Below are 23,080 nucleotides of genomic sequence, written 5' to 3' on the forward strand. Positions count from 1 at the left end.
AGTGCTCCCCTCCCCAGTAATAAGTTGGGAAAAGGACATTTGTATGGTGCTTGTTTACGTTTGGGAATATTCCATCCCTGATGTTTATTTGACTGGATGGGCACAGCAGTACACAGGCTAATTACAAGCTTTTGGTTACTCCTCATGACTTAGCGTTAACTGGGAATTGACAGCTGGCTTAATCTAATCAATTTTCTCCTGAACATTTTTAATAAACAACTTTGACTTCAGAAATACTTCTGATAATTTCCCTCTGACATTTCTAATTTGGAAGATTAATCATCATAATCATTATGTTCTCTCCACCTCCACAAACACCCAACATAAGTTTTTTGTTTATAATTCAGGCAGCTTCTGAACATAAGAAATCAAGTTTAGAAGGTAGTTGATTCATTCAAGGCTGTTTCAATAAGAGAAAAGACAATACAGTGCTTTATTCACATAAATTGATTAAATTATATTATTATAATTATTTTACCTTACAGTACTTTTGTTTTTTAAACATTTTTTTTTAATTTGTTTTCTAGTAGTACCAAGATAGTAATGTTACTTTGTGAATCAGGGAGCTATATAAACCAGACGTATTCTATTAGCTTACTACATTTTATGTTGCAGATGGCAGTAAGTTAGTAAAGAAAGAATAGAAAAAGCAAAAATAAATAAAATAAAATGATCAGTGAGGGAAGAGAAGCATAAAAAAAGACATACTACAAATTGTTCATAATTGTGATGGGAAAAAAATACTTGTTGGGAAAGTAAAATTATTGCTCAGAAAAAAAATTACAGCTTAGAAAAAAAAAATACAAACTAAGGTGGAAAGTGAAAACTTAATTTACTACCATTACAATGGACATTTTGTACTTAAACATACCTCGGTTTATTCTTCCTCTGGTTGAGCCAATTTTTGTATTTTGGGGGGCTTCAGTCCTAACCATGTTACAGTCATAGGTTTTTGGCCAAGTATGATACGTACAATAACGAGTGGGGATAGGGTGTCCGTGCAACACGGGCATGTTTTGTCTTCTCGGCGAATCTGACCGGAATGCCGTTGACTTACCGATTTATACGGTTCAAGCCACTGCTTTATAAACCTGATGGTGCAGCGTCCTCGGATCACCGCTTCAGCCATTCAAAAACCGTCTCCTTTTTAGCCTTAGTGCTTACGCTCTTCTATAAACAAAACTTACGTGCCACGGAGCCGCCAGCGAAAAACAACAATTTCATATCGTGTGCAACTTCAGTTCGGCTTTGGCAAATTATATAATTGAACTTGAGAACTATCCAAAAGGTGAACGGAGATTCAAAGCTAAGTTTAGAGTATTCTCTCTAAGTTTTGCCTTTTTACGCTGTCGATTTGACTCACGGCGAAAACATTGTAAAAGTTAACGGCATTTTATGGTTTCGTCGAGGTGTCCGCTGACCAATAAAATACTGTATCGTGCCTTAAAAAAACGTATTTCCGCGGTGTCAGTTTAATCTGGGTTATTGCGCGGCCATCCAAGTGACATCGTTACATACGTTGTGTAAGTAACATTGTCGTAATGCCATGAAATTTATACGAAGGCTTGAAATGGTCGATGATGAAGGGAAAACGGAATGCGGAAAGATTGATTTGAGTGAGCTTGATGTTGCTGCTCATGACCAGATGGCACACAAAGCTCTGAAGATTTTTGCGAGCTGGATAAAAACTACGCACATTTTTTTTCTAGCTAAAATAAAGAGAACAGCCTGAGATGAACGCAAAAGGAGTGGGGAGTGAGGGGAGGGGGGAGGGGTAAGAAGGAGGCCTTAGGTTGTTATAATTTGGATATATCAACAAAGTTGAAATGGTATATTGGCCACCGTAATGATTACAAAAGCTGACGTTTCGAGCGTTAGCCCTTCGTCGGAGCGAATAGAGGAATTGTGGGTTGTGTGTGCTTTTAAAGGCAGAAAATGGAGCTACGTTATAGGTGGGAACATGGCAACGAGAAGAACACGAATGAATTAGTGGAATGAAAAGCGTTCGTTGATCCCTGTGCGATTTAGACTGCCGATGCCTCGCCTCCTTTAAGAAAAAGAGAAATAAATAAATAAATAAATAAATAAATGAAAAAAGGAATAAAATAAGTTACGATCTTCCATCTTTTTCAAGGTCCAGGCGTTTTCTTCAAGGGCTAGAGGTCATGCTGGCCATACCAGCGACCGAAGGATCTGAAACCAAACTGTTCGCTCGCTCATTCTCATATATTCCTGCTTAAAGAAACTATGTATCCGACAACCCCTTTCACATTTCTCTGTATCGGCCTTCTTATTAGAGGATGACTTAGTCACTCTAAGCCGCCGTAGAGTAGAGGCTTTCATCGAGTATATTATGAGAAAAGACCGTTTGAAATGGAATCTTCTGCACTGCTTCTCACAACAGCTTCTTGACAACTGCCTTGTGTGAAAAGTAGTTTAAACCCTAGGTAATACTTTCTAAAATAGTGTTAACTAAACGAACGCGAACGGATATCCACAAAACAGGAAGTTTACAGTATTTTCCCGTGTTCAGTGGATTGGGTCGGCTATTGTTGGCGGAAAAATGATTCTCATGAAGTAGTTTTACTTACACGTAATGTCACTTGCTGTTACAAACACTTGTGTAAGATGACAAGGCAAAATGAAATCAACAAATTCCAGTCGTATCTGATAAAAAACGATTTTTTAGCATTTAATCCATTCCAAAAAAAGATAATGATACGGCTCAAAGAGAATTTACAGAAAGCTTTCCGCAAGAATGTAATGCATCAGAACCGGTAGACGTGCTTACGGTACGCAACTTATGGGACGTAATCGAATATGCAAATTGTATAAAAAAATGTGTTCATATCCAAGTGACGGAAACATTTGGTTTCGTAACGTCATATTATTCAGGAAGGTGTGAAGGTTCAGCGTAAGCAGTATCTTGTTAAAACGAGTCGAAACACAACGAAAACTCAGTGTTCAGTACGTGTGTTGGAAAAAAAATGACGTCTCCTTCGTTTCTTCTTAAAAGTAGAAATTCGGTCGCTGTAATGCTGTTTTTGATGGCGTTTTCTCCGTGTTGTACAGCAGATTTACTTGATCCAAGTCTTTTCAGTCAAACACTAACTAAACTAGCTACAGATGGACTTGGCGTCTCCAATTTGCAGGTAAGATCAAGTTTCAAAGTTAGATGTAGGTGAAGTCCTTTCAGTTTCCGTTTACATCAATAATGCTTCGAACAAAAAAAATTCGTGTAAACTTTCACGTCCCGTAATTTTTTTTTTTTTTTGCTCCAGTGGACAATTATGCATCATTTCTACTGCTAAATAATTTGAAAATTTAACTAAACATTAATGGAAAGAGATCGTAGTTTTCCTACAATTTCATGTCATAGCTTCAATCAGCAAACTCAACAGACAGTCACATTTTCAAGTGCAACTAGTGAAGAGCACGAAAACAAACCTACGACCACTAACGTATGTCACATATTTCTTTCACTCCACGCAATAAACAATGAGTAATAAGATGTAAATATTGAAAGGGACGCAATATTGTTGATATTTATATATTCACAGTCAGCGTCGAGTTCTCTACGACACTCGGCTCAGCTTTTAACACGAGAACTAGGTGGTTTTTGAAAATAATGGTAACAGTACGCAATTGGCAATTTGTCCGGTGTTTATAACATTCAGGACAGGAGTTTCATTGCTGAGATTCATTTTAAAAGTAATTTGTACAACCTCGCTCTTGAAGCTGCTATGCTACCTTAGAATTATCAATAGGAGCCAAATTGTTCATTTGGAGAGATAAGAAATATTCAGACGATGTACTTTGCAAGATTGAAAAGATGATTGTTCTCAAGCCTTATTTTTATTCTGAAACTCTCATCCATCTCATCTTTTGAGTCTATATCTTCTTCCAACAATGTCGATTCCATTTCCAACCCACCAGTCCTACTGACAGCACACCATTCACGCGAAAAGAGTTGTCATACCAATTGTAAGCTTTCTCTACAACTACCACTTTATCTCTCATTTTATCCCAGTTTGTCTTGTAATTCTTGATTATTTCTTGTCTAGGAGCATTTTGACAGGTTAAAGTTTACAGAGACAGCCGTGGATGGCAGTCAACTTATCCCCAATCTGGCAGCAAGTGTCTCAAACAAATTCAGAGACAGATTTCATGTGGTACAAAGGCTTAAGGAAGCTGTTGAGTCCTCCTGGCCCACACCTCCCTCATCAAGCCCGACAGAATGCTGTCGTGTGGCGAGTTCATCTAAAAATCTAGAATATGACTCCAGATTTCGCAAGCGGATCGACACATCAAGTGCGTGTGTAAAGGTATCCCAACTTGCTCCACCAACACCAAAATATGTGGACAATTCAGTCGTGGAGGAAATGAAAAATATTTTGCAAGATAATCCTTTCATCAAGTGGCAATATTTTGCATCAGAGGAAGGCATGTTGGCAAATTACCCTGCATTTGAGGATACGGCAGATTGTAGATCTTACGATCCTCGTTTCAGGCCATTTTATGTGGAAACAGCTACGCCCAAGCCAAAAGATGTCGTTCTTGTTCTCGACACTAGTGGATCGATGAGGGGAAACCGGCTCATGATCGCAAAGGAAGCCGCTAAAACGTTTTTAAGTACAATGAATCCCAGGGACAGGGTGAGTAAAATAAAAAAATCCAGGAGAAACCGTTTATAAATTCTCTACCACAACAAAATAGAAAGTAAAGATGTTTTACATACTACTATATTCTCTAACCGCTTTTCCCAATAGAGCATCGCATATAACTGTTTTGTTATCAACAAACGTCCTTACAGGAGGGTGATGTTCCTCAAAGAACACACGTTGAAATGGTCGATTCTATATCGAAATTTGATTCAGTAACTTACCGCATGATTTATTGACGAATAGATTGAATCATTGATCAAGTAAATTAACGATCAATTTAACTGAGCGATTGTTTCAGCTACCATCGAGGAAAACAAGCCAATTTGCCGATGAAGTACTTGCTGCGAGGTAGTTGACTCATCCACCGACCAAACTACTCACCACCGATATCGATAGCTACAAGAGTTACTGCCTCACTGACTCATAGAATACTCAGAATATATATTCACTCTTTCTTCTAGATTGGGATGGTAAGCTTCAGTGATGAAGCAACCACACCAACAGGGTACAGAAATGATGGACGTGACTGCCACAGCGAGCGTTTAGCAGATGCTACACCAATCAACATTAAATATTTGGACAGCTATGTTGATTCACTTTCTGCTGGAGGTAGGAATCAAAGGGAAATAATTTATATCTCATCAGTAGTCTTTGACTGTGATTTGACTGATCTCAAAAGCAAGGTAGACAAAATGAAAATTTAAGGCTCAGCCTCAGAAGTTCGCAATTTTTTTCATCATGACTAAAGTAAAAAACAGCTGGCTGCTGGGGCTCTCTATAAACCTATAATAATCATAATCCTGTCGTCTCTGAAATACAGGACAGACTCAATACTCCAAAGCTTTCCGCTCAGCCTTCAATCTGCTGAAAGGTTCCTCTATTGGAAGAGAAGCCTCAAGGAACAAAGTCATAATCTTTCTAACCGATGGTAAACCAACCGATCAACCAAAGGAAATCATGCAAACGATACAAACAAAGAACGCAGAACTTAATAACGAGGTGGTAATAATGACGTATGGAATGGAACAGGACTTACAAATCCTTCGAGATATTGCTCTTCAAGATGGGTCCGTGTATGAAGTACCGCAAGCTGCGGACGTCACTGTAAGTACAACCACCGCATCAACGACCCCGTCACTGGCTTAAAGGCCTCTCCTAAGAATTCGAACACAAAACCTTCCGATTTCATGATCGAAGTTCGTGACTAAGTTCTTGACGAGCTTAGCTTCATTGTCAAAGGGGGACCGACATACCTGCAGACAGACCGACCGACCGAAATACCGACCGACAGACAGACCGACCGACCGACCTGCAGACAGACCGACCGACATACCGGCACACAGTCTTGGTTTCTATAGCCAGTCCTTTACAGGAAATAGTTAACATTTTCGTCATATCCCCATCAGTGTAGAAGTTTCAAAACTGACAGGAAATGTAAATAGATAATGTTAAGAACGTGAACGTAACATTTAAACTTGGCTGGTGTAAGATGATAAACTCCAAATGTATCAGTTGCGCCTGAGAATACCTAATATTATCATTAAAATAACATTAAGTGGTGCTACGTGAAGCCTTCTAACTGCTTTCCGTGTATTGTAGGCTGGGAAATTTACTCATGTAGGAAACACAGAAAATTTGCGGAGAGACTTGGCAACGTATTACGATTTTTTCTCTGAAAATTTAGTGGGCAATGCAACAGTCATATCCATTCCTTATGTTGATGCTTTTGGCACAGGTAAGAGTCAAGTAGAATAGTAGCAGTTGAAATTAGGAGTTACAGCTGTTGGTCCCGAGCGAATCGAACCACCCACCTCAAGTTACTGTTTTTTTCCTATGTAAGCGTTTTAAACTTGTTGAAATTTTTGCATTTGCTTCTTGACCTTGCTGGACCTTGCTACCCTTTGTTACCTTCGATTTTGCTCAAACGATAGAGATCAACACCTCTCTTTTAGCAGTTTTTCCTGTTCACAGATGTGATGGTATTTAAATCTTTCCCTGCAAAACAAAATGAACACTAAGATCTAAGATCATTACAACGATGTCATGAAAGACCATGCATGAAGAGGAGTGAGTAAGACTAGTTAACCATTAGACTTGTTTTCCTATCTCGACAGGTCTGTTGACCTCCATTACACTCCCATGTTATTACCAAGGGAAGTTCATTGGTGTTGTTGGAACAGATATCAGCATGGAAGATCTATTATCGGAAATCACATATTTTCAGCGAGGCCAATCAAGCTACGCTTTCATGGTGGACAGTTCTGGGAGGACCATGATGCATCCTCTTCTACCGGCCCCTTCTGATGCTTTTGGTGATCCTATTTTTATGGATATAACAGCTTTAGAACCAGAACCCGAGTTTATATCAGTGTTTCTATCAATCAAAAGGTAATAGGTTCTTCCCAGAAGTAGCTAAGTTAAAAAACTATCGTAGCCTGGCTATGGACGCTAAAGGCAGCCAAGTGTAGAATTTAGCTGTTGTCTCGATACTACTTCTTTATTCGGGAAAGGCAAATGTTTACCTCAATTGGCAGTAATGTCGCAATCCGATTGGCCAATTTTCCGTCGTCGCTAAGAGTACAGACCACACCTCTCGCGTCAACGTATCACGCAACGTGTAACATACGAAAAGAATTGTTCAATTTGAAGTCGATTTTGTGGTAAAAGACAAATGAACAGTGGTTTAGCCTGGTCTGTGCTCTTATCGACAGTGACATTCATCATCTTTGAATAAGATTTCTTGGATCAGAGAACCAAATTTAGGATCATTTCGCACAAAAACATCCCTCGTCGAGTTAAACATAAAGTAATCTGATTTTTTTTTCAAGTGGTGGGACCGGACAGAAGACGTTTCGATCAAAGCGTTTTCTGGCTCGTGGTGGACAGGTGGAGGAAGGAGTGACAGTTAAAACTTATCCATCAACTTATTACTGGAAACCAGTTCAAGAAACAAACTTCACTGTTGCGATTGTGATTAAAGATGGCGATAAGGATGAAACACTGGACACTTTGACCATTCCTTCAGGTAAAACAAAACATCAACGGAAATAATACAAATCGTTAGTAAAAGATCTAGTTTGGCCGACTTTTCGTTTCTATGCTGACGACTGATAGATCCTCAGTGATGGAATATAGGTCCTTAGAATGCTACCTTCTTTTGTGATTGTGTTCCTTCCCTTACATGTTTGTAGCATCCTTGCATATTTTGCTTCTGTCCACGCAGGTTTTGAATTCTTGTACCATCGCTTGGACTTGACGAAGCCTGATTCGCCATGTATTCACTTTTCAAGATATGCAGCAAAAAGTAAGTAAAAATTAAAAAACAAATTTAAGTCAAAGTAGTACATCCAGTCTCTTTTCACCTGAAGAGCATCTAAAGCCTTCAAACAGGAGTTAAGCGAAATGTGTCCTTTGGTATCCAAAAACATCCAGTGGAGGGCCAAAACTCTGTAAACTTTAGACGTCATGTTAAAAAATTGTTACAACATTACCATGGTTGGCCTACCTGAAGAGTGCCTTGCCGACTGGGCCCCTTTTTTTAAAGTTTATTTCTTTTGATGTTTAATAATTTTTTGAACCAGACTCAACAGTGGTAAAGTTTGGCGCAGAAGCCTTCACAGATCCATATAAATACCTTGGATTGGATGAGTCAATATCTAAGGTCAGGGCTTACAAGAGGTTTATGACAAGTACAATTGCAAGCAACCCCGGATTCAAAGGTGGCATTCGGGATACAGTCATAGCTACCAAGAAGGTAGAAGATATTTGGTTTCGAGAAAAGACGGAATATACTAAGTATCTTGTATGGAGATATGTTGGCACAGCCAATGGTGTGTTCAGAATGACGCCTGGAACTTTGCTGGCCAAATCTTACGATCCAAGGAAAAGACCATGGTAAATAGTATATGTTTATAAAATTGTCTTTCATCCTCTGAGTAGACATCATTAGTTCACAAACAAAGATGTACGACAGTCCTGGCTAAATGTCCCACTTACCAACTTCAAATCTTGCTTACGTTTGAGCTCTTTTAGAATCTAGAATCTAATTCAAGAATCTAATTTATTTGCCACGGGCTTGGCAGGAGAAAGAACAGGACTTTCGTCTCAATTGACACCTAACCCCTTAGTAAACCCACCCAACCTACCTCATGGGGCGAAATCCACCACACAGTTATCTCGTGCGTGGGATATTAACGTCTCCTACCCCCAACCCTGCAGGAGACGGGACCTCCATTTATTCGTCCCTATCCAAGAAGAGTAGAATATCTAACCATTTCTTGATGTTATACGCCTTATTCATAAAAGGCGGACGCGCGGTTAAGACCTTAGCCGAGTTCACCAAAACGAGGCTTAGGAGGCATCGCAAGAAACATAGCGTCGAAGTCAAACATTTACTGTTGCCTACCATTGTGCACACAAAGAGGGGGTGCTGGATCAAAAGGAGAACGAATTGGATTCTTTAAGTTTCCAGACGAAGAGGAAATGAAGAAACGTTGGATACATACTATACGTAGAAATACGTATGATGCACGATCCTTCGCAGTAGATAGCGCTATTTATGCAATAGCGAAAATCAGACCTGAAAAAAATCAGGCCTGTACAGGATTCGAACCACTGACCTCTGCGATACAAGTGCAGCGCTCTACGAATTGAGCTAACAAGCCAACTGGGAGCAGGCCGTTAAGTTGATTCGTAATAAACCCGTGATGATAAATCAGATACAATGAATATATAAAGTTCATACATTTTGAACTGCGGTATCACATACGTATGATGCACGATCCTTCGCAGTAGATAGCGCTATTTATGCAATAAATAGCGCTATTTATGCAATAAATAGCGCTATTTATTTATTTATGCTATAAATAGCGCTATCTACTGCGAAGGATCGTGCATCATACGTATTTAATACCGCAGTTCAAATATATGAGCTTCATATGTTCATTGTATCTGATTTATCATCACGGGTTTATTACGAATCAACTTAACGGCCTGCTCCCAGTTGGCTTGTTAGCTCAATTCGTAGAGCGCTGCACTAGTATCGCAGAGGTCAGTGGTTCGAATCCCGTACAGGCCTGATTTTTTTCAGGTCTGATTTTCGCTATTGCATGAATAGCGCTATCTAGTGCGATGGATCGTGCATCATACGTATTTAATACCGCAGTTCAAAATATATGAACTTCATATATTCATTGAAGCTAAGTATCAATGGTTGGAGCGATGCCTACTAAGCCTCGTTTTGGTGAACTCGGCTCAGGTCTTAACCGCGCGTCCGCCATTTTTTAATAAGGCGTATAGAAAGGTAGAAAATTCTTCTCAATTATTTTAAGACCTTGAGTGTTGGTCCGGCCGGGGCTCGAACCCTCGAACTCCCGCACAACAGTCCAGCGCACTATCCATTGGGCTAACTGGGTGTTGTTACGAAGCTATGGTAAAGATTCTCTTTCACTTTATTGGTCTGCGACCTAACTTTTTTTTACAACTACCTTAAGCTCGAGAAATCCTTATTTATAATAACCGATTACATCATACTTATTTTTAAAGATACTAGTTTTAGTAACCAGAACATTATAGAAGTTGAAGACGTCATACACTTAAAATAACCTAATAGAATCTTCTGGAATACCAAGAAGGCTCCAGTACAGCATAAAAATAGCGATGACTAAATCAATGTTGTTCTAGATTTATCGTTTGTTTTCTGGAAACTTCGTTACAGGCGGCCCAATGACTTTAATTTCCACGTGATATGTCACATTATCAAAATATCTTTTGTCATTTCTTGAGGTACCACACCGCTCTCAGCAACACCGGGTCAGTTGCCCTTTCCACGCCTTATATAGACGCCTTTGGCGCAGGAGTGGTGATAACCGCTGCTCACACTCTCTACCGCGGTGAGAGAAACAGCCAGCATACCACCAGCGATAAGGTTATTGGAGTCATGGGCGCAGACTTCCCTCTATCATACTTTCAAAAGCAAGTATATCACGTTTTGTAGACTGTACTTCCATGACATAGCTACGATAGTTTTGTGTCTTTTTACACCGTCCAAAACAGATTATTTCAACCTTTTATTTTAACCACCAGGCTAAAGCATGTTTTAACGGGAGCTTGTCTTCTTCTAGATCTTGTCCATACAAATTAAGTTCTTTTGTTTCAGACTCCTGACAGATACATACCCAAAGTGCGAGGAAAGCAGCCATGACTGTTTTGTATTGGATAGAGCTGGTTTTCTGATCATGCACAATGATTTCCTACAGCCACATATAACAGCTAAAACTGTGGAGTATGTCCACATCACCGAGAAAGAAAAAGACATCGCCGAGGATCTGATACAAAAAGGTTATCTCGTGAAGAAAGAATGTCGAAATTTGGAGAATATCGAGTTGCAGAGCTTTTACGAGCTAAAGCTTCCATTTCAAGGAGTGAGTACTCTTGAGACTGGACAGCGTTGCAAAAAGTATCAGATATCAGAAGTGGGTGGAAGTAATGCCTTTTTGGGTGAGAGAAATAGCAACAAATCCTACATATGCCTTAGAATGAAATGCTACATCTAATTGACACTAAGAAAGTTTCTTTCGTCTTTTACATCGATAGGAATCATATCACGAGACAGCTCGTGTTCATTTAAGACTTGCAGCTGTTCTAGCAACAAAGAATGTTCTAACGTGCAGGGATTGACGTGCGAATGCCCTTGCTCCTCACGCCTTGAATTCCATTACTGCAGGAGTGAATTTCCAGCGAGCAAGTAAGCTTACAATGATGTGAAAGTTGGTAGCACTGGCTTTCGTATGTAAGCTTACCAGCCTTATTTTCCTTGCAGCATTTCCATTTGTCCCGTGCCAGCGACTGTTCTACTCTCTAAACGAGTAGAGGATCCTTCAGTGATTGGCTTAGAGAAGTGTTTCGACCCACAATGTGATAACAAGACTGATTCGGAGTCATGTGATGGAGTCGTGGGCTGCTATTGGTGCGTTAGAGACAAGTTCGACACTCCTCTTTCCAAGAAATACTGCGCAGATATCAATACCTGTTATGGTGGCAAACAAGGTAATTATTAAAAGTGTTTAGCACCATCTTATACTTCGAGTCTTTTAGGTTATCAAATGTATTCTAAGTTGTTACGTTCTAGTAGCAAAGAACTTTTATCAGTTCCAAAGAGCAGAGTTTTAAAACGTCTGATGATACATCTTCCTCTCTTGTAGCACCTAATTAATAAATTATGGAATGATCTACCTTTAGGCATTAGAAAGTCAGCATTAGTACAGGGATTAGAGAGGATACTCAAGACATATTTGTTTAAAACAGTATTCAATTTATAAAAGTTATGTATACGTAAATGCGAGGATGGACAACATCTGACGTAAAAAAGATAAATTTAATAAAAACGTTTCGGTCAGAGACCTTCTTCAGTTATTTACCAATAAATAACTTAAGTATGTCTCTGACCGAAAACTTTTTATCAAATTTTTTATCTTTTTTAAGTCAGAAGTTGTCCATCCTCGCATTTTTTTAAACTTTCTACGTTTGGGTTTGCTGTGAGGTTTGGACTGCGAATCTTTATTGATCCTCCTGGCGCGGTGCACCTTTGTTGGCCTGAGAGTTCTACTAACGACTTATATATATTTAACAATTATTCGCCAAAGGCGAGGTGAAAATCGTCGAATAATCCCCGAGACGAAGTCGAGGAAATTATTCGACAATATTCACCGAACTTGAGGCGAATAATTGTTTTAGTATAATTTCAGAGCTGAGCAACAAAGAAATTTCTAAAATCATAGCATTTCAGTTTTAGTAACATTTATCAATATTTTATTTTAACAATTTATATAAACCGCGTGGAGCGGCTTATATAGGGTCTTATAAGGAACCGCTCGACCAATCAGATTGCTGGAAACTCTTTGCTCAGCTCTGAAATTATACGAAATATATATATATATATATATATATATAACAAATATACAAAGCTTTGCTTTCATGTCCAAATTGAGCACTCTACCTAGGATGAGTCATTGCTGTTGCAATTGCGCATGCTCACTAGTTTATTCTAGTTTGGGCACTCTGGAATGGCTTAGACGATAGCACAAATGTTGGGTCGTTTGGGGTGACCCTCTCGGTTCTCCCCCATCCTAACATCAGCACCGCACTGATGAAGCCCAGAAGGCCGAAATAGTTCTGTCTGCAGTTATAACTGGATATATATAGAAATATACCTGCAGACAGGGAGCACACTGTTTCGACCTATTTTGTCTCTTCAGTGCAGCGCAGACACCGGGCCAAGCTCTGGAGTAAACCATTGCCTGTGTGCTACACTTGTGGGACCAAGTGCAGGCATCTTGCTATGCGAGAGTGCTGAAATCACAACTAAGGTGATGAGCTTCGCCCGAAGGCTAAGTGCATGGCAACCCCAGTGTAAAGTGCTCAATCGCGAGGCAGCCAAAAGGCAAAGGAAGTCCGTGTTTCGATTTTTGCGTATAACACTGCTCGATACATAAAAGTAGAGCGCTATATATGTTGCGTAGAAAAATACGACGACTACGTTTCTCTCCCTACAAGCCTTTTTCGTGATTGCTCCATCATCAAGGGATTTTCGTTATTTGCCTTCCTCAGGGGCCTTAATTGGTTGATTGTGTGACGTAGTACAATGCGTGTTGCTCAGTTAGGTGTTGAGTAGAATGTTTTAGTATTTCTAATATATATATATAATATATATATTTTTTGTAATATATTAGAAACACTAAAACAGTTAGTTATATAACTATATATCTAACTGCAGACAGTACTGTTTCGGCCTACTGGGCCTCATGAGTACAGTGCTGATGCTAGGATGGGGGAGAACCGATATGGATCCCCAAACGATCCCACACTTGTGGAATCGTCTAAGCCATGCCAGAGTGCTCAAACTAGAAGAGCCTAGTGAGCTATGCACAATGCTAGCGGCACTGAGTGACTCATCCCACAGTGCTCAATTTGGACATGACTGCAGAGCTTTATCTTTGGTGTGTATTAAATAATATGGCATATTGCTCAATCTGCAGGTACAAGAGCCCCAGGGAGTAGTGTTATTCCAGCCAACACTACCAATCTGGAAGATGAAAGTAAGGGCGGTTTCCCGTATTGGGCCATTCCAGTTATCCTATGTGGGTCGTACGCTTTTGTTCGTCTTCTTTCTGCCTGCATCTTTATGATATACAATAATATTGAAGCACTCAAAAGACGGTTGCACCGCCGGCCACCACCCATCCAGAAGGATTCTTATACAGACCCAAGCCTGAATTTCCCATGCGCAGCATGAAAGTAAAAGAACCACCTCGTTAATACATTCAAACCTGTATTACGCGGCACAGTATTAAGTGGTCACCCTGTGCTAAGCAGTTGGTTGTCAAAGTCCCGAGTTCATTTCCCTATAATCACTGTAAATTTCACCTCTATTTAGCGGTCACTTTTTTAAACTCTCGCAGTCACTTTTAAAGAAGTCCCAATGGCCTATTTGTATTGTCCTCCACCTTATTTAACTGTCTTTAGTGCTGACTACTCTGATAAAGCTAAGAATAACCTTTCAAGGTATTTTGAATGCATTTTTCTCTCCCAAACTCAAAGTAGGTAGTATTTTTGACTGAGATTCTGCAAATTAAGTGCTCAATTCTAGCCTAGAGTGACGTTGTGTATCATCATTTCATAACTCCTCTTATTTGTGGAACCTGTCGCAAGCGGTCGAACCGTATTTAGCAGTCACTTTGCCTTTCACCGTGGGTGACTGCTAAATACAGATTCGACTTTAAACATTTTCGAAGTTCAAATGAGGCTTAAACTGATACAGTTAAATTTAGCCCTTGAAATCCAAGTTTTCGCCAACCATCAGCATAAAAGATGTAATGTGTTGAAAATAGAAAACTTGATATCACTAAGTAAACAACTTATATGCAAACTACAGATAGCAGTTTATATTCATCGATTACCAAGCGTAACAATGTCAAGTTACTGCAACTACACAAAGATAAGATAAAAACACAAATGGTTGAGTTTATAAGGACTAAACATTTTTAATCCATCTTTCTTTAAAATGATATTTACTTTGAATTGCTTCGTGGACCTCCGTAAGACTTTTGACTCTATTGATCATAAAATCTTGCTTGATAAACTGCAAATTCGTGATAGAATTCGTGAATAGTGAACTGGAATTCGTGATAGTGAGCATCGTTAGATGTCTGACTACGTAACAGATCGTACCCAATCAGTTTTCGTGGGAGGTGTCCTGTCCCGGCCTCAAAAAAGTGGTCTCTGTAGTTCCACAAGGTTCTATTCTGGGCTCTCTGCTTTCTTCTTTGTATGTAACAGATATGCTAAACTGTTTACAGTCTGCTAATGTATTAATGTATGCTGATGATACCAGCATCTATCACGCAGCCTCAGATGCAAACCAGCTGTTGCAGGTGTTAAAGGCTGAGCTCTCTTAGATTGGTCTACTAAAAACGATTTGTTTATTCATCCTAAGAAAAATGAATATGTATTCTTGGAACTACTGTGCAACGCAATCAAATTGACTCTAACAATCTTTACAGTGTTTATTTAGGAGACCAAGTCCTCAATTGTAAGCCTTTCTATAAGTACTTAGGAGTATACCTAGGCGAGTCGCTATCTTTCAAAGAACAAGTTACTCGACTAGTTAATAAGGTATCTAGACAGCTTGGTTTGTGCCAAGCAGGGTCAGAAACAGTCTAATGGTTCACGCAGCTGAAAGAATCTTTACAACTATGATTCTCCCCAAGTTACAAACAAGAGCTGCTAGAATTGTTCTAACATTGTAACAACCTAGAATACATTTGATAACCTAAAAGACTCGAAGTATAAGATGGTGCTTTTATTCTGGGGTACAAGCTTTCAATAATTTACCACCAAACCTGAAAGAACTTGAATCCCTATTAATATTCAAAACGAAGCTTAGGGATTTTCTATGTAACTAACTTTTAATTTTACTTTTGATACTTCTTCTATGTATTTACTTTTCAATACTTTTATCTTATTATGTATATTGTAATAGTTCTTAGGGCTTTTATTATTATTTTGCTATTTTTTGTTTCCCAGGGCACCTATTGATAACAGCTTCTCCTGACGGGCTTGCCCTGCTTAAATGTTATTATTATCATTATTATTATTATTATTATTATTATTATTATTATGCAGCAGTTTAAGATTTTGTATGCTATATACAATAAAAATAGTATGATGGGGCGCATAAGCGTAGCCCGTTAACTATGGTGAATTCAAAATCTATATACTGAACAAAAAGAACAAAAAAACAAAAATAACCCTCGAGAAAGAAAAAAAAGGTAAGCTATCTCGGGTATCCAAATCTAAAATATTCATTATAAACTCTTTAAAAACCTATTACTTATTTCGGCTATGAAAGAGTTAATCAGTCACGATCACTTCCTAAGTTTCTAATAATCCACAGAATTTTTGAAGGCAAAGAGTTAAATAGTACGCGATGTTCATTGTTCATGTTACAACTTTAAATGTCCGAGAGATATTTAGTGTTCCGGAGATCACAGCCTTCTGCATATTTTGAGGAACTCCCTTACTCTTGCTTCCGCCCTTGTTCTTCATTTCGGCTTCTAAGTCACGACACCATCCCCCTAATGCATCCATTATGATATCATATTGTTTCACTTCATATCCTTGGTACTTCCGCTTTAATTCCCAACGAAGCGGTCCGTATTCGAGGTTTTTTCCTCATTCTTTTTCCCCCCTATTTGTAATCCATGGGAAGCTCATCTCCAGCGTGATGACTCATCTTGACTCATGGTCGATAATACACACATCTATTTTGTTGGCTCTAACTTCTTGGTGCTCCGCAAATAAAGGAACATCCCAGAATGCTTGCGCATTGTTCGCCTCGTTCACTAGCTTCGGTTTCAATGGCGAGTACCAAGGAGAGACTGTGTCTACAAGGCCTAGGTCGTGCTGAATTTCAAAGAAAAGTATTTTCAAGGCTGCGTCATGTCGGGTAAGAGACTTATTCTGTGCGAGGGCGGTACAACCAGCCAAGACATGGGCGACACTTTCAGGGGCCTTACCATATGGCCTGCGCCTCACCTCACCCGTTGTGTCTGTGTGCGTTTTCTGGCAGGCATTATTATTATTATTACTATTACTATTATTATTATTATTATTATTATTATTATTATTACTATTATTATTATTAGTATTATTATTATCAATGACATCGATATAAAGCCACTGCATGCTAAACACAAACTTCTTCTGTACAACCGCTATGTCCTATCGAAGTTGTCATGGCATTTCACCATAGCAAATATATCCAAAACCTGGATAACGCAACATTTCGACTCCGTAGTGAATGGCTACATCCGAAAATGGCTTGATATTCCGATATCTGGAACACTGAGCAATGTTTTCCTAGAAAGCAATAAATTTGGTCTTAATATTTGTCCTCCCTCTATCAAATTTACTCAGTGCCAGTCAGTTCTCCGAAATTCATTAAAAGAGTCCCCAAATGATTCCTTGAAAGCTCTCTGGAAATCGTCAAGGTGTCACACTAATATTCAATATGATGTATACAAATCCACTAAGGAAGTTCTTAAGGATTTCCGTTCTAATCAAGAGGATAAACTGCAACACCACCTAACACCTCAAGGTTTCTTCTTCTCAAATGTTATCAAGTATTTATTGTCATCTGTTAATTCTATTTGGTCAGTGGCCCAGTCTCATCTACCGAAGAACATTTACAACTTTACCATCGGCTACATCAACAACTCTCTTCCTACACGTAAGGATTCGGTAAGATGGGGATTATCACAAAGTCCTGATTGTTCCTTTTGCCTTAATCCTGAGTCACTCCTTCATGTTGTCGCTGGTTGTCAACAATGCCTTGATTGCTTTACCTGGAGACACGACTCAATCCTTAACTTCATTACCAAGTCCCTTCAACCTATAATTAATGTTAGCTCCTCAATCTATACAGATGTTATTGGTTTTCTAAATCCCTCAATAATAACTGGTGAAAATTATCGCCCAGATCTTCTTTTACTAACCCAGTCCAAGTGCCTATATGTTCTAGAATTAACAGTTGGTTTCGAATCTAACTTGTACAACAATGCAGTACGTAAAAAAGAAAAATATCGGAGCTTGATTAACAAAATTAGTTGAACTTTCAGATGTGTGAAGTTTGTAAATCTCTCCATGAGCTCCCTTGGCGTTTTCCCACATGAATGCTCTACGTTCTTAGGCACGATGAACGACATAGGCATTGCCAAAAAGCAGAAACTTTACATAATCAAGAAAATGATAAATATAGCTACTAGAGCAACATATCACGTCTTTTGTTGTAGAAATAGGAATTGGTACAACTCAGATTTGATGTAATTTTGATTTTTCTGTGTGTGTTGAATAAGCCAATCTCAAGCAGCATTTGTAAATTACCTATACGTAGTGAGATTTACAATTGTACACTTCAAAACACAAATAAAGTTTCCATTATTATTATTTAGACTTTTGTTTCATACAAAAAGGTATTCTGCGTGTTAGGATACTCCGTGATTCTTCGTCTTTACATATTCCGCCATTCTACCGATCCACCGTTCGTCCGTTGCATCATTTCGTTGAAAAACTAAGGATGTTTGCTCGCTTCGTGAGTTTAGCGGCCCTTTTTTTCACAAGTCGCTGAATCAAACAGTAAAATACAGTCTTTTCAAACAAAAACTCCTCAATGCTTCAATAATATGCAGATGACATCTTCCGCGATATTTCTACATGGAAAAGTTTTGATTTAAATTATGCGTCAGTGGATGCCACTGTGAGATTATTTTAGGGATATGTATCGCCTTTCGTAGTTTCAAGGCAAGAACTGAATAGATTGCATCTCCGGATCTATATAATATGCTGATTTAAACGGTAAAATGCTCTCCCTTTCAAGAGAACTTTTGTTAGTCTTAAATCGCGCGGAATCCTGAAATGAATGTGAGATGATTATCGCTTTATGATAGATGATAAAACGACGATTGATAGATCCTTGGATGGATTATAGAACCAACCTTATTTTTTGATGTGTTGATATGCTCCTTTCCACACAGATTTTGAACTCTTGTACCATCGCTTGGACTTGATGAAGCGGGATTCGCAATCCGTTCACTTTTCAAGATATGCAGCAAAAGGTTCGTCAAGAAAACAAAATATAAGACAGACTAGTTTATTGATTATTTTTTCGTTTCAAGGGCATGATAGGCCTCCAGACAGGAGAGGGGTAAAGCAAAATGTGCCCTTGGTATCCGAAAAAAAAATCCAATGGAAGGTCAAAACTTTGTATCCTTTAGCCATTATGGTTACTTGTCAATTGGGCCCCTCTTTTAAATGTTTATTCACTGCTGTTGATGTTCAATAATATTTTTTAACTAGACTCAACAGTGGTGAAGTTTAGCACAGAAGCCTTCATAGATCCATATAATACCTTGGATTGGATGAGTCAGTATCTAAGGTTAACGCTTACAAGAGGTTTATGACAAATACAAGAGCAGACAACGCAGGATTTTAAAGTGGCATTCGTGATACAGTCATAGCTACCAAGCAGATGGAAGATATTTGGTGTCGAGAGAAGACGGAATATAATAAGTATTTTTTATGGAGATATGTTGGCACAGCCAATGGTGTGTTCAGAATGACGCCTGGAACATTCCTCGCAAAATCATACGATCCGAGGAGAAGACCATGGTTAGTCATTTCTTTTCATCCCCTTCAATTCTAAAAAGTAACTTCCAGGGTCAACCAAGCTTCGTCTTTTATCCTCTGAGTAGACGTCATTAGCCCACATACCAACCTCAGATCTTACTGTAAATACTTCATTTTCATGTGATATGTCACATCAGTCATCTTTTGTCATATCTTGTTAGGTATCACATTGCTCTCAGTAACACCGGGTCGATCGCCCTTTCCACTCCTTATATAGACGGTGCAGGAGTGGTGATAACCGCTGCTCACACTCTCTACCGCGGTAAGACAAACAGCCAGCATACTTCAAGCGACAAGGTTATTGGTGTCATGGGCGCAAATTTCCCTCGATCATACTTTCAAAAGTACGTCAGTATATCACGTTTAGTAGACAGCACTTCCAGTACCTAGATAAAGTAGTTTTGTGACTTTTACACCGTTAGAAACAGATCATTTTGAACTTCTATTTTAACCGTAGATACCTTAAATGCCAAAGTAACTTCCACATTAGGCTAAAAAAACGCACTACCCGAGGTTGTCTTGTTCTGGTTTTTGTCCATACTAACCAATAAATTCTTTTACTTCAGACTCCTGACAGATACATACCCAAACTGCGAGGAGAGCAGCTATGATTGTTTTTTATTGGACAGAGCTGGATTCCTGATCATGCACAATGATTTCCTACAGCCAGAACACTGGAGTATGTCCACATCACCGAGAAAGAAAAAGATATCGCCGAAGATCTGATACAAAAAGGTTATCTTGTGAAGAAAGAATGTCGAAATTTGGAGAATACTAAGTCGCAGAACTTTTACGAGCTAAAGCTTCCATTTCAAGGAGTGAGTACTCTTTAGAATGGAAAGCGTTGTAACAAGTATCAGCTATCAGAAGTGGACGGAAGTAATGTTTTTTTGGGTAAGAGAAGTAGCAACAAATCTTACAGCTGCCTTAGAATGAAATGCTTATATACAATTGACTTCAATTTCTGTAATCATAATTTGATGACGGATATTTATTGCCTCCAAATGCAAGACACAGTATTATTTATTAGTAAGCCATAGCTTAATGTTGTTAGAACAGAATTAAAGACAGTCAGAACCTTACTTTTGTCTTTTATCTATATCTCGTTCTATCATATCTCGTGATATGATAGGGTTCATATCACGAGACAGCTCGTGTTCATCCAAGACTTGCAGCTGCTCTAGTAACAAAGTATGCCAAAAGTGCAGGGATTGATGTGCGAATGCCCTTGTTCCTCACGACTTGAATTCCATTACTGTAGGAGTGAATTCCCAGCGAGCAAGTAAGCTTACCATGATGTGAAAAGCTGGTAGCACCGGCTTTTTATGTAAGCGTAACAGCCTTATTTCCTTGCAGTATTTCTATTTGTCCCGTGCCAGCGACTGTTCTCCTATCTGAGCGAGTAGATGATCCTTCAATGATTGGCTTAGAGAAATGTTTCGACCCACAATGTGACAAAAAGAGTGACTCAGAGTCATGTGACGGAGTCGTGGGCTGCTATTGGTGCGTTAGAGATAAGTTCGACACTCTTTCCAAGAAATACTGCGCAGATATCAATACCTGCTATGGCGGCAAAACAAGGTAGATCTTAAAAAGTGTTCTTTTGAAGACTTGCACTGTTCCTCTGCTGTGTACATTTTATCAATGTTGGGCGTTGCTGATTCTGCAGGCACAAGAGCCACAGGAAGCAGTGATATACCAATCAACACCACCAATCCGCAAGATGACGATAAGGGCGGTCTCTCGACAGGTGCCATTGTTGGTATTGTCTTTGGGTCGTTAGCTCCTCCTCCTCTTAATCTTTTATCAGTGCTACATATCATTTAGTTACCAAATTTTAGCCGAGGCTTATCGTAACTAACCTATTCAAGGGAAAAACTAGTATGATCTACAAAATACACGCTTGGCATTTTTTCACTACCAGGTTCTCCATCTTTTGTCATTTTGGGCGGAAAAAATTTCCCCTGATCAACAATATCCGACGACATAGCCACATCTAAGAGAGCAATCATATACTAAGTAACATAATATCTATTTTAGCTCATACTTCAAGTATAACTTGTTTCAAATACAGAAATAGGAGCTAACAACAACCTCAACGAACTGTTTTGGGCAAAGGAAAGGATAGGAGAGTATTGCCTTTTCTATCAACGTTTGAAAGTAAAGATTTCCCAGGTTCAAAATGAGGCCTGAAAATACAGTTAAATTAGGCCTTGAAATCCAAGTTTTCGCCGACCATAGCATATGGAATAAAATATGTTAAAAATAAAGAAATTCATATTACTGCGTGAGCAACTTAATGCAAACTATAGTTATAACAGTAATATTGAGTGGCCATGTCGCCTACTGTAACTACACAAAGATAAGATAAAAATGCAAGTGGTTGAATTATTAAGAATAAATTTTATTCCTTGAATTTTCAGTTTAGTTCAATATCCTTTCTCCTTTGAAAAAATGAAACTAAATTAAGTTTCCAGCCAAAAATATAACGGTACACAAGGTGTATCCCAAAACTCCTTTACTCGAAATTCTCTTCCAGTAATATATCATTGGAATCAGCCAGGTGTTGTTTCTCTATCTTGGTTGGGATCCTCCCAATCACCCCAAATAAAGCTCAAGTTAACTATTGGGAAAATTATAAGGAAACCGACAAAACTCAGGTGAACGGAAGTGCATCAATCTTTCTGAGAGCGGCACTTTACTGACGCCTTACTCACAATATTTAACCAGAAAGAACGACTGTTAATTGTAAATAATTTATCTATTGAATTCCACTTTTTTTGAGACTTTTTTTTTCATACAAAAAGGTATTCTCCGTTTTAGGATACTCCGTGATTCCACGCTAAAGATATTCCGCCATTCCGCCAATCCACCATTCGTCCGTTCATCATTTCCTTGAATAACTCAAGATGCTTGCTCGCTTCGTAAATTTAGCGGCCCTTTTTCTCATAAGTCACTGACTCAAACAGTAAAATGCATGCTGTCTTTTCAAAGAAAAAAAATCTCCTCAAAGCTTCAATGACAAGCAAATCACATCTTCCGCAATATTTACGCAAGGAAAAGTTTTGATTAAAATTATGCGTCGGTGAATACCCCTGCGGAATCATTTGGGATATGTACCGTCTATTGTAGTGTCGAGGCAAAAACTGAATAGATTGTATCTTCGGATCTACATAATTTGCTAAATTAAACAAGAAAATGGTCTCCTTTCAAAGAGAACTTTTGTCAGTTTGAGATAATCATCGCTTTGTGCTGTCTGTAGTGTCACGTCAAGAGCTGAAAACATAGTTTGCTAGAGGCTGTAAGCCAGAAATCACAAAAGGAGAGAAAAACAGTGCATCGAGTACGAATGTGGAACTACTAAGATACTTCGAAAAACCTTGCGTAGCACAGGGAAACATCGGGTCAAAATTGGGTCAATATCTGAATTCTATTGTTACATTTACTCAGTCACTCAATCAATCACTTACTCACTCGCTCATCTCGACAACACATGTGGCTTCGCCTCCCATAGGAGGCAGTGAGCACCAAAAATATAACTAAATAAATGAAAAAAGGAATAAAATAAGTGACAATCTTTTATCGTTGATTAGCTCCATGCGTTTTCTTCAGGGGATCGAGGTCATGGCGGCCATACCAGCGAACAAAGATCTAAAAAACCAAATTCACTCGTT

At 38.9% G+C, this 23,080-nt stretch overlaps 1 protein-coding gene and 1 long non-coding RNA gene across 5 annotated transcripts; both read left to right on the forward strand.

Annotated features, from left to right (window-relative positions):
* Window positions 1–2,866: 2,866 nt before the first annotated feature.
* Window positions 2,867–20,088, forward strand: LOC148731903 (VWFA and cache domain-containing protein 1-like). 4 transcript variants are annotated; one of them, XM_088761457.1, is made up of 17 exons: window positions 2,867–3,152; window positions 4,065–4,655; window positions 5,126–5,273; window positions 5,485–5,768; window positions 6,264–6,399; window positions 6,779–7,052; window positions 7,493–7,689; window positions 7,888–7,968; window positions 8,246–8,558; window positions 10,449–10,637; window positions 10,822–11,162; window positions 11,259–11,409; window positions 11,485–11,711; window positions 18,755–18,835; window positions 19,077–19,388; window positions 19,568–19,750; window positions 19,973–20,088. In XM_088761457.1, exons 1-15 carry the CDS (start codon window positions 2,988–2,990, stop codon window positions 19,178–19,180), a joined length of 3,282 nt encoding a protein of 1,093 aa, XP_088617583.1. In that variant the 5' UTR covers window positions 2,867–2,987; the 3' UTR covers window positions 19,181–19,388; window positions 19,568–19,750; window positions 19,973–20,088. The 4 variants fall into 4 exon arrangements, with proteins under 4 accessions (XP_088617583.1, XP_088617584.1, XP_088617582.1 ...); XM_088761458.1 differs by lacking the exon at window positions 19,568–19,750; XM_088761456.1 differs by lacking the exons at window positions 18,755–18,835; window positions 19,077–19,388; window positions 19,568–19,750; window positions 19,973–20,088 and adding an exon at window positions 13,700–15,935.
* Window positions 20,089–20,753: 665 nt separating this feature from the next.
* Window positions 20,754–21,816, forward strand: LOC148731904 (uncharacterized). The gene is made up of 2 exons (XR_016001831.1): window positions 20,754–20,987; window positions 21,076–21,816. It is a non-coding gene; the product is annotated as an uncharacterized LOC148731904 (long non-coding RNA).
* The last annotated feature ends 1,264 nt before the right edge of the window (window positions 21,817–23,080 follow it).

The sequence above is a fragment of the Stylophora pistillata genome, chromosome 5 (assembly GCF_964205215.1).
Source record: "Stylophora pistillata chromosome 5, jaStyPist1.2, whole genome shotgun sequence".
NCBI lineage: Eukaryota > Metazoa > Cnidaria > Anthozoa > Scleractinia > Pocilloporidae > Stylophora > Stylophora pistillata.

Bases quoted from the DNA above. Each gene is read 5' to 3' on its own strand.
- LOC148731903 (XM_088761456.1), top strand. From the start codon at position 2,988: ATGACGTCTCCTTCGTTTCTTCTTAAAAGTAGAAATTCGGTCGCTGTA. The intron at 7,053-7,492 runs GTAATAGGTTCT...TTTTTTTTCAAG, and splicing joins GTGTTTCTATCAATCAAAAG to TGGTGGGACCGGACAGAAGA. The intron at 11,410-11,484 runs GTAAGCTTACAA...TTTTCCTTGCAG, and splicing joins AGTGAATTTCCAGCGAGCAA to CATTTCCATTTGTCCCGTGC.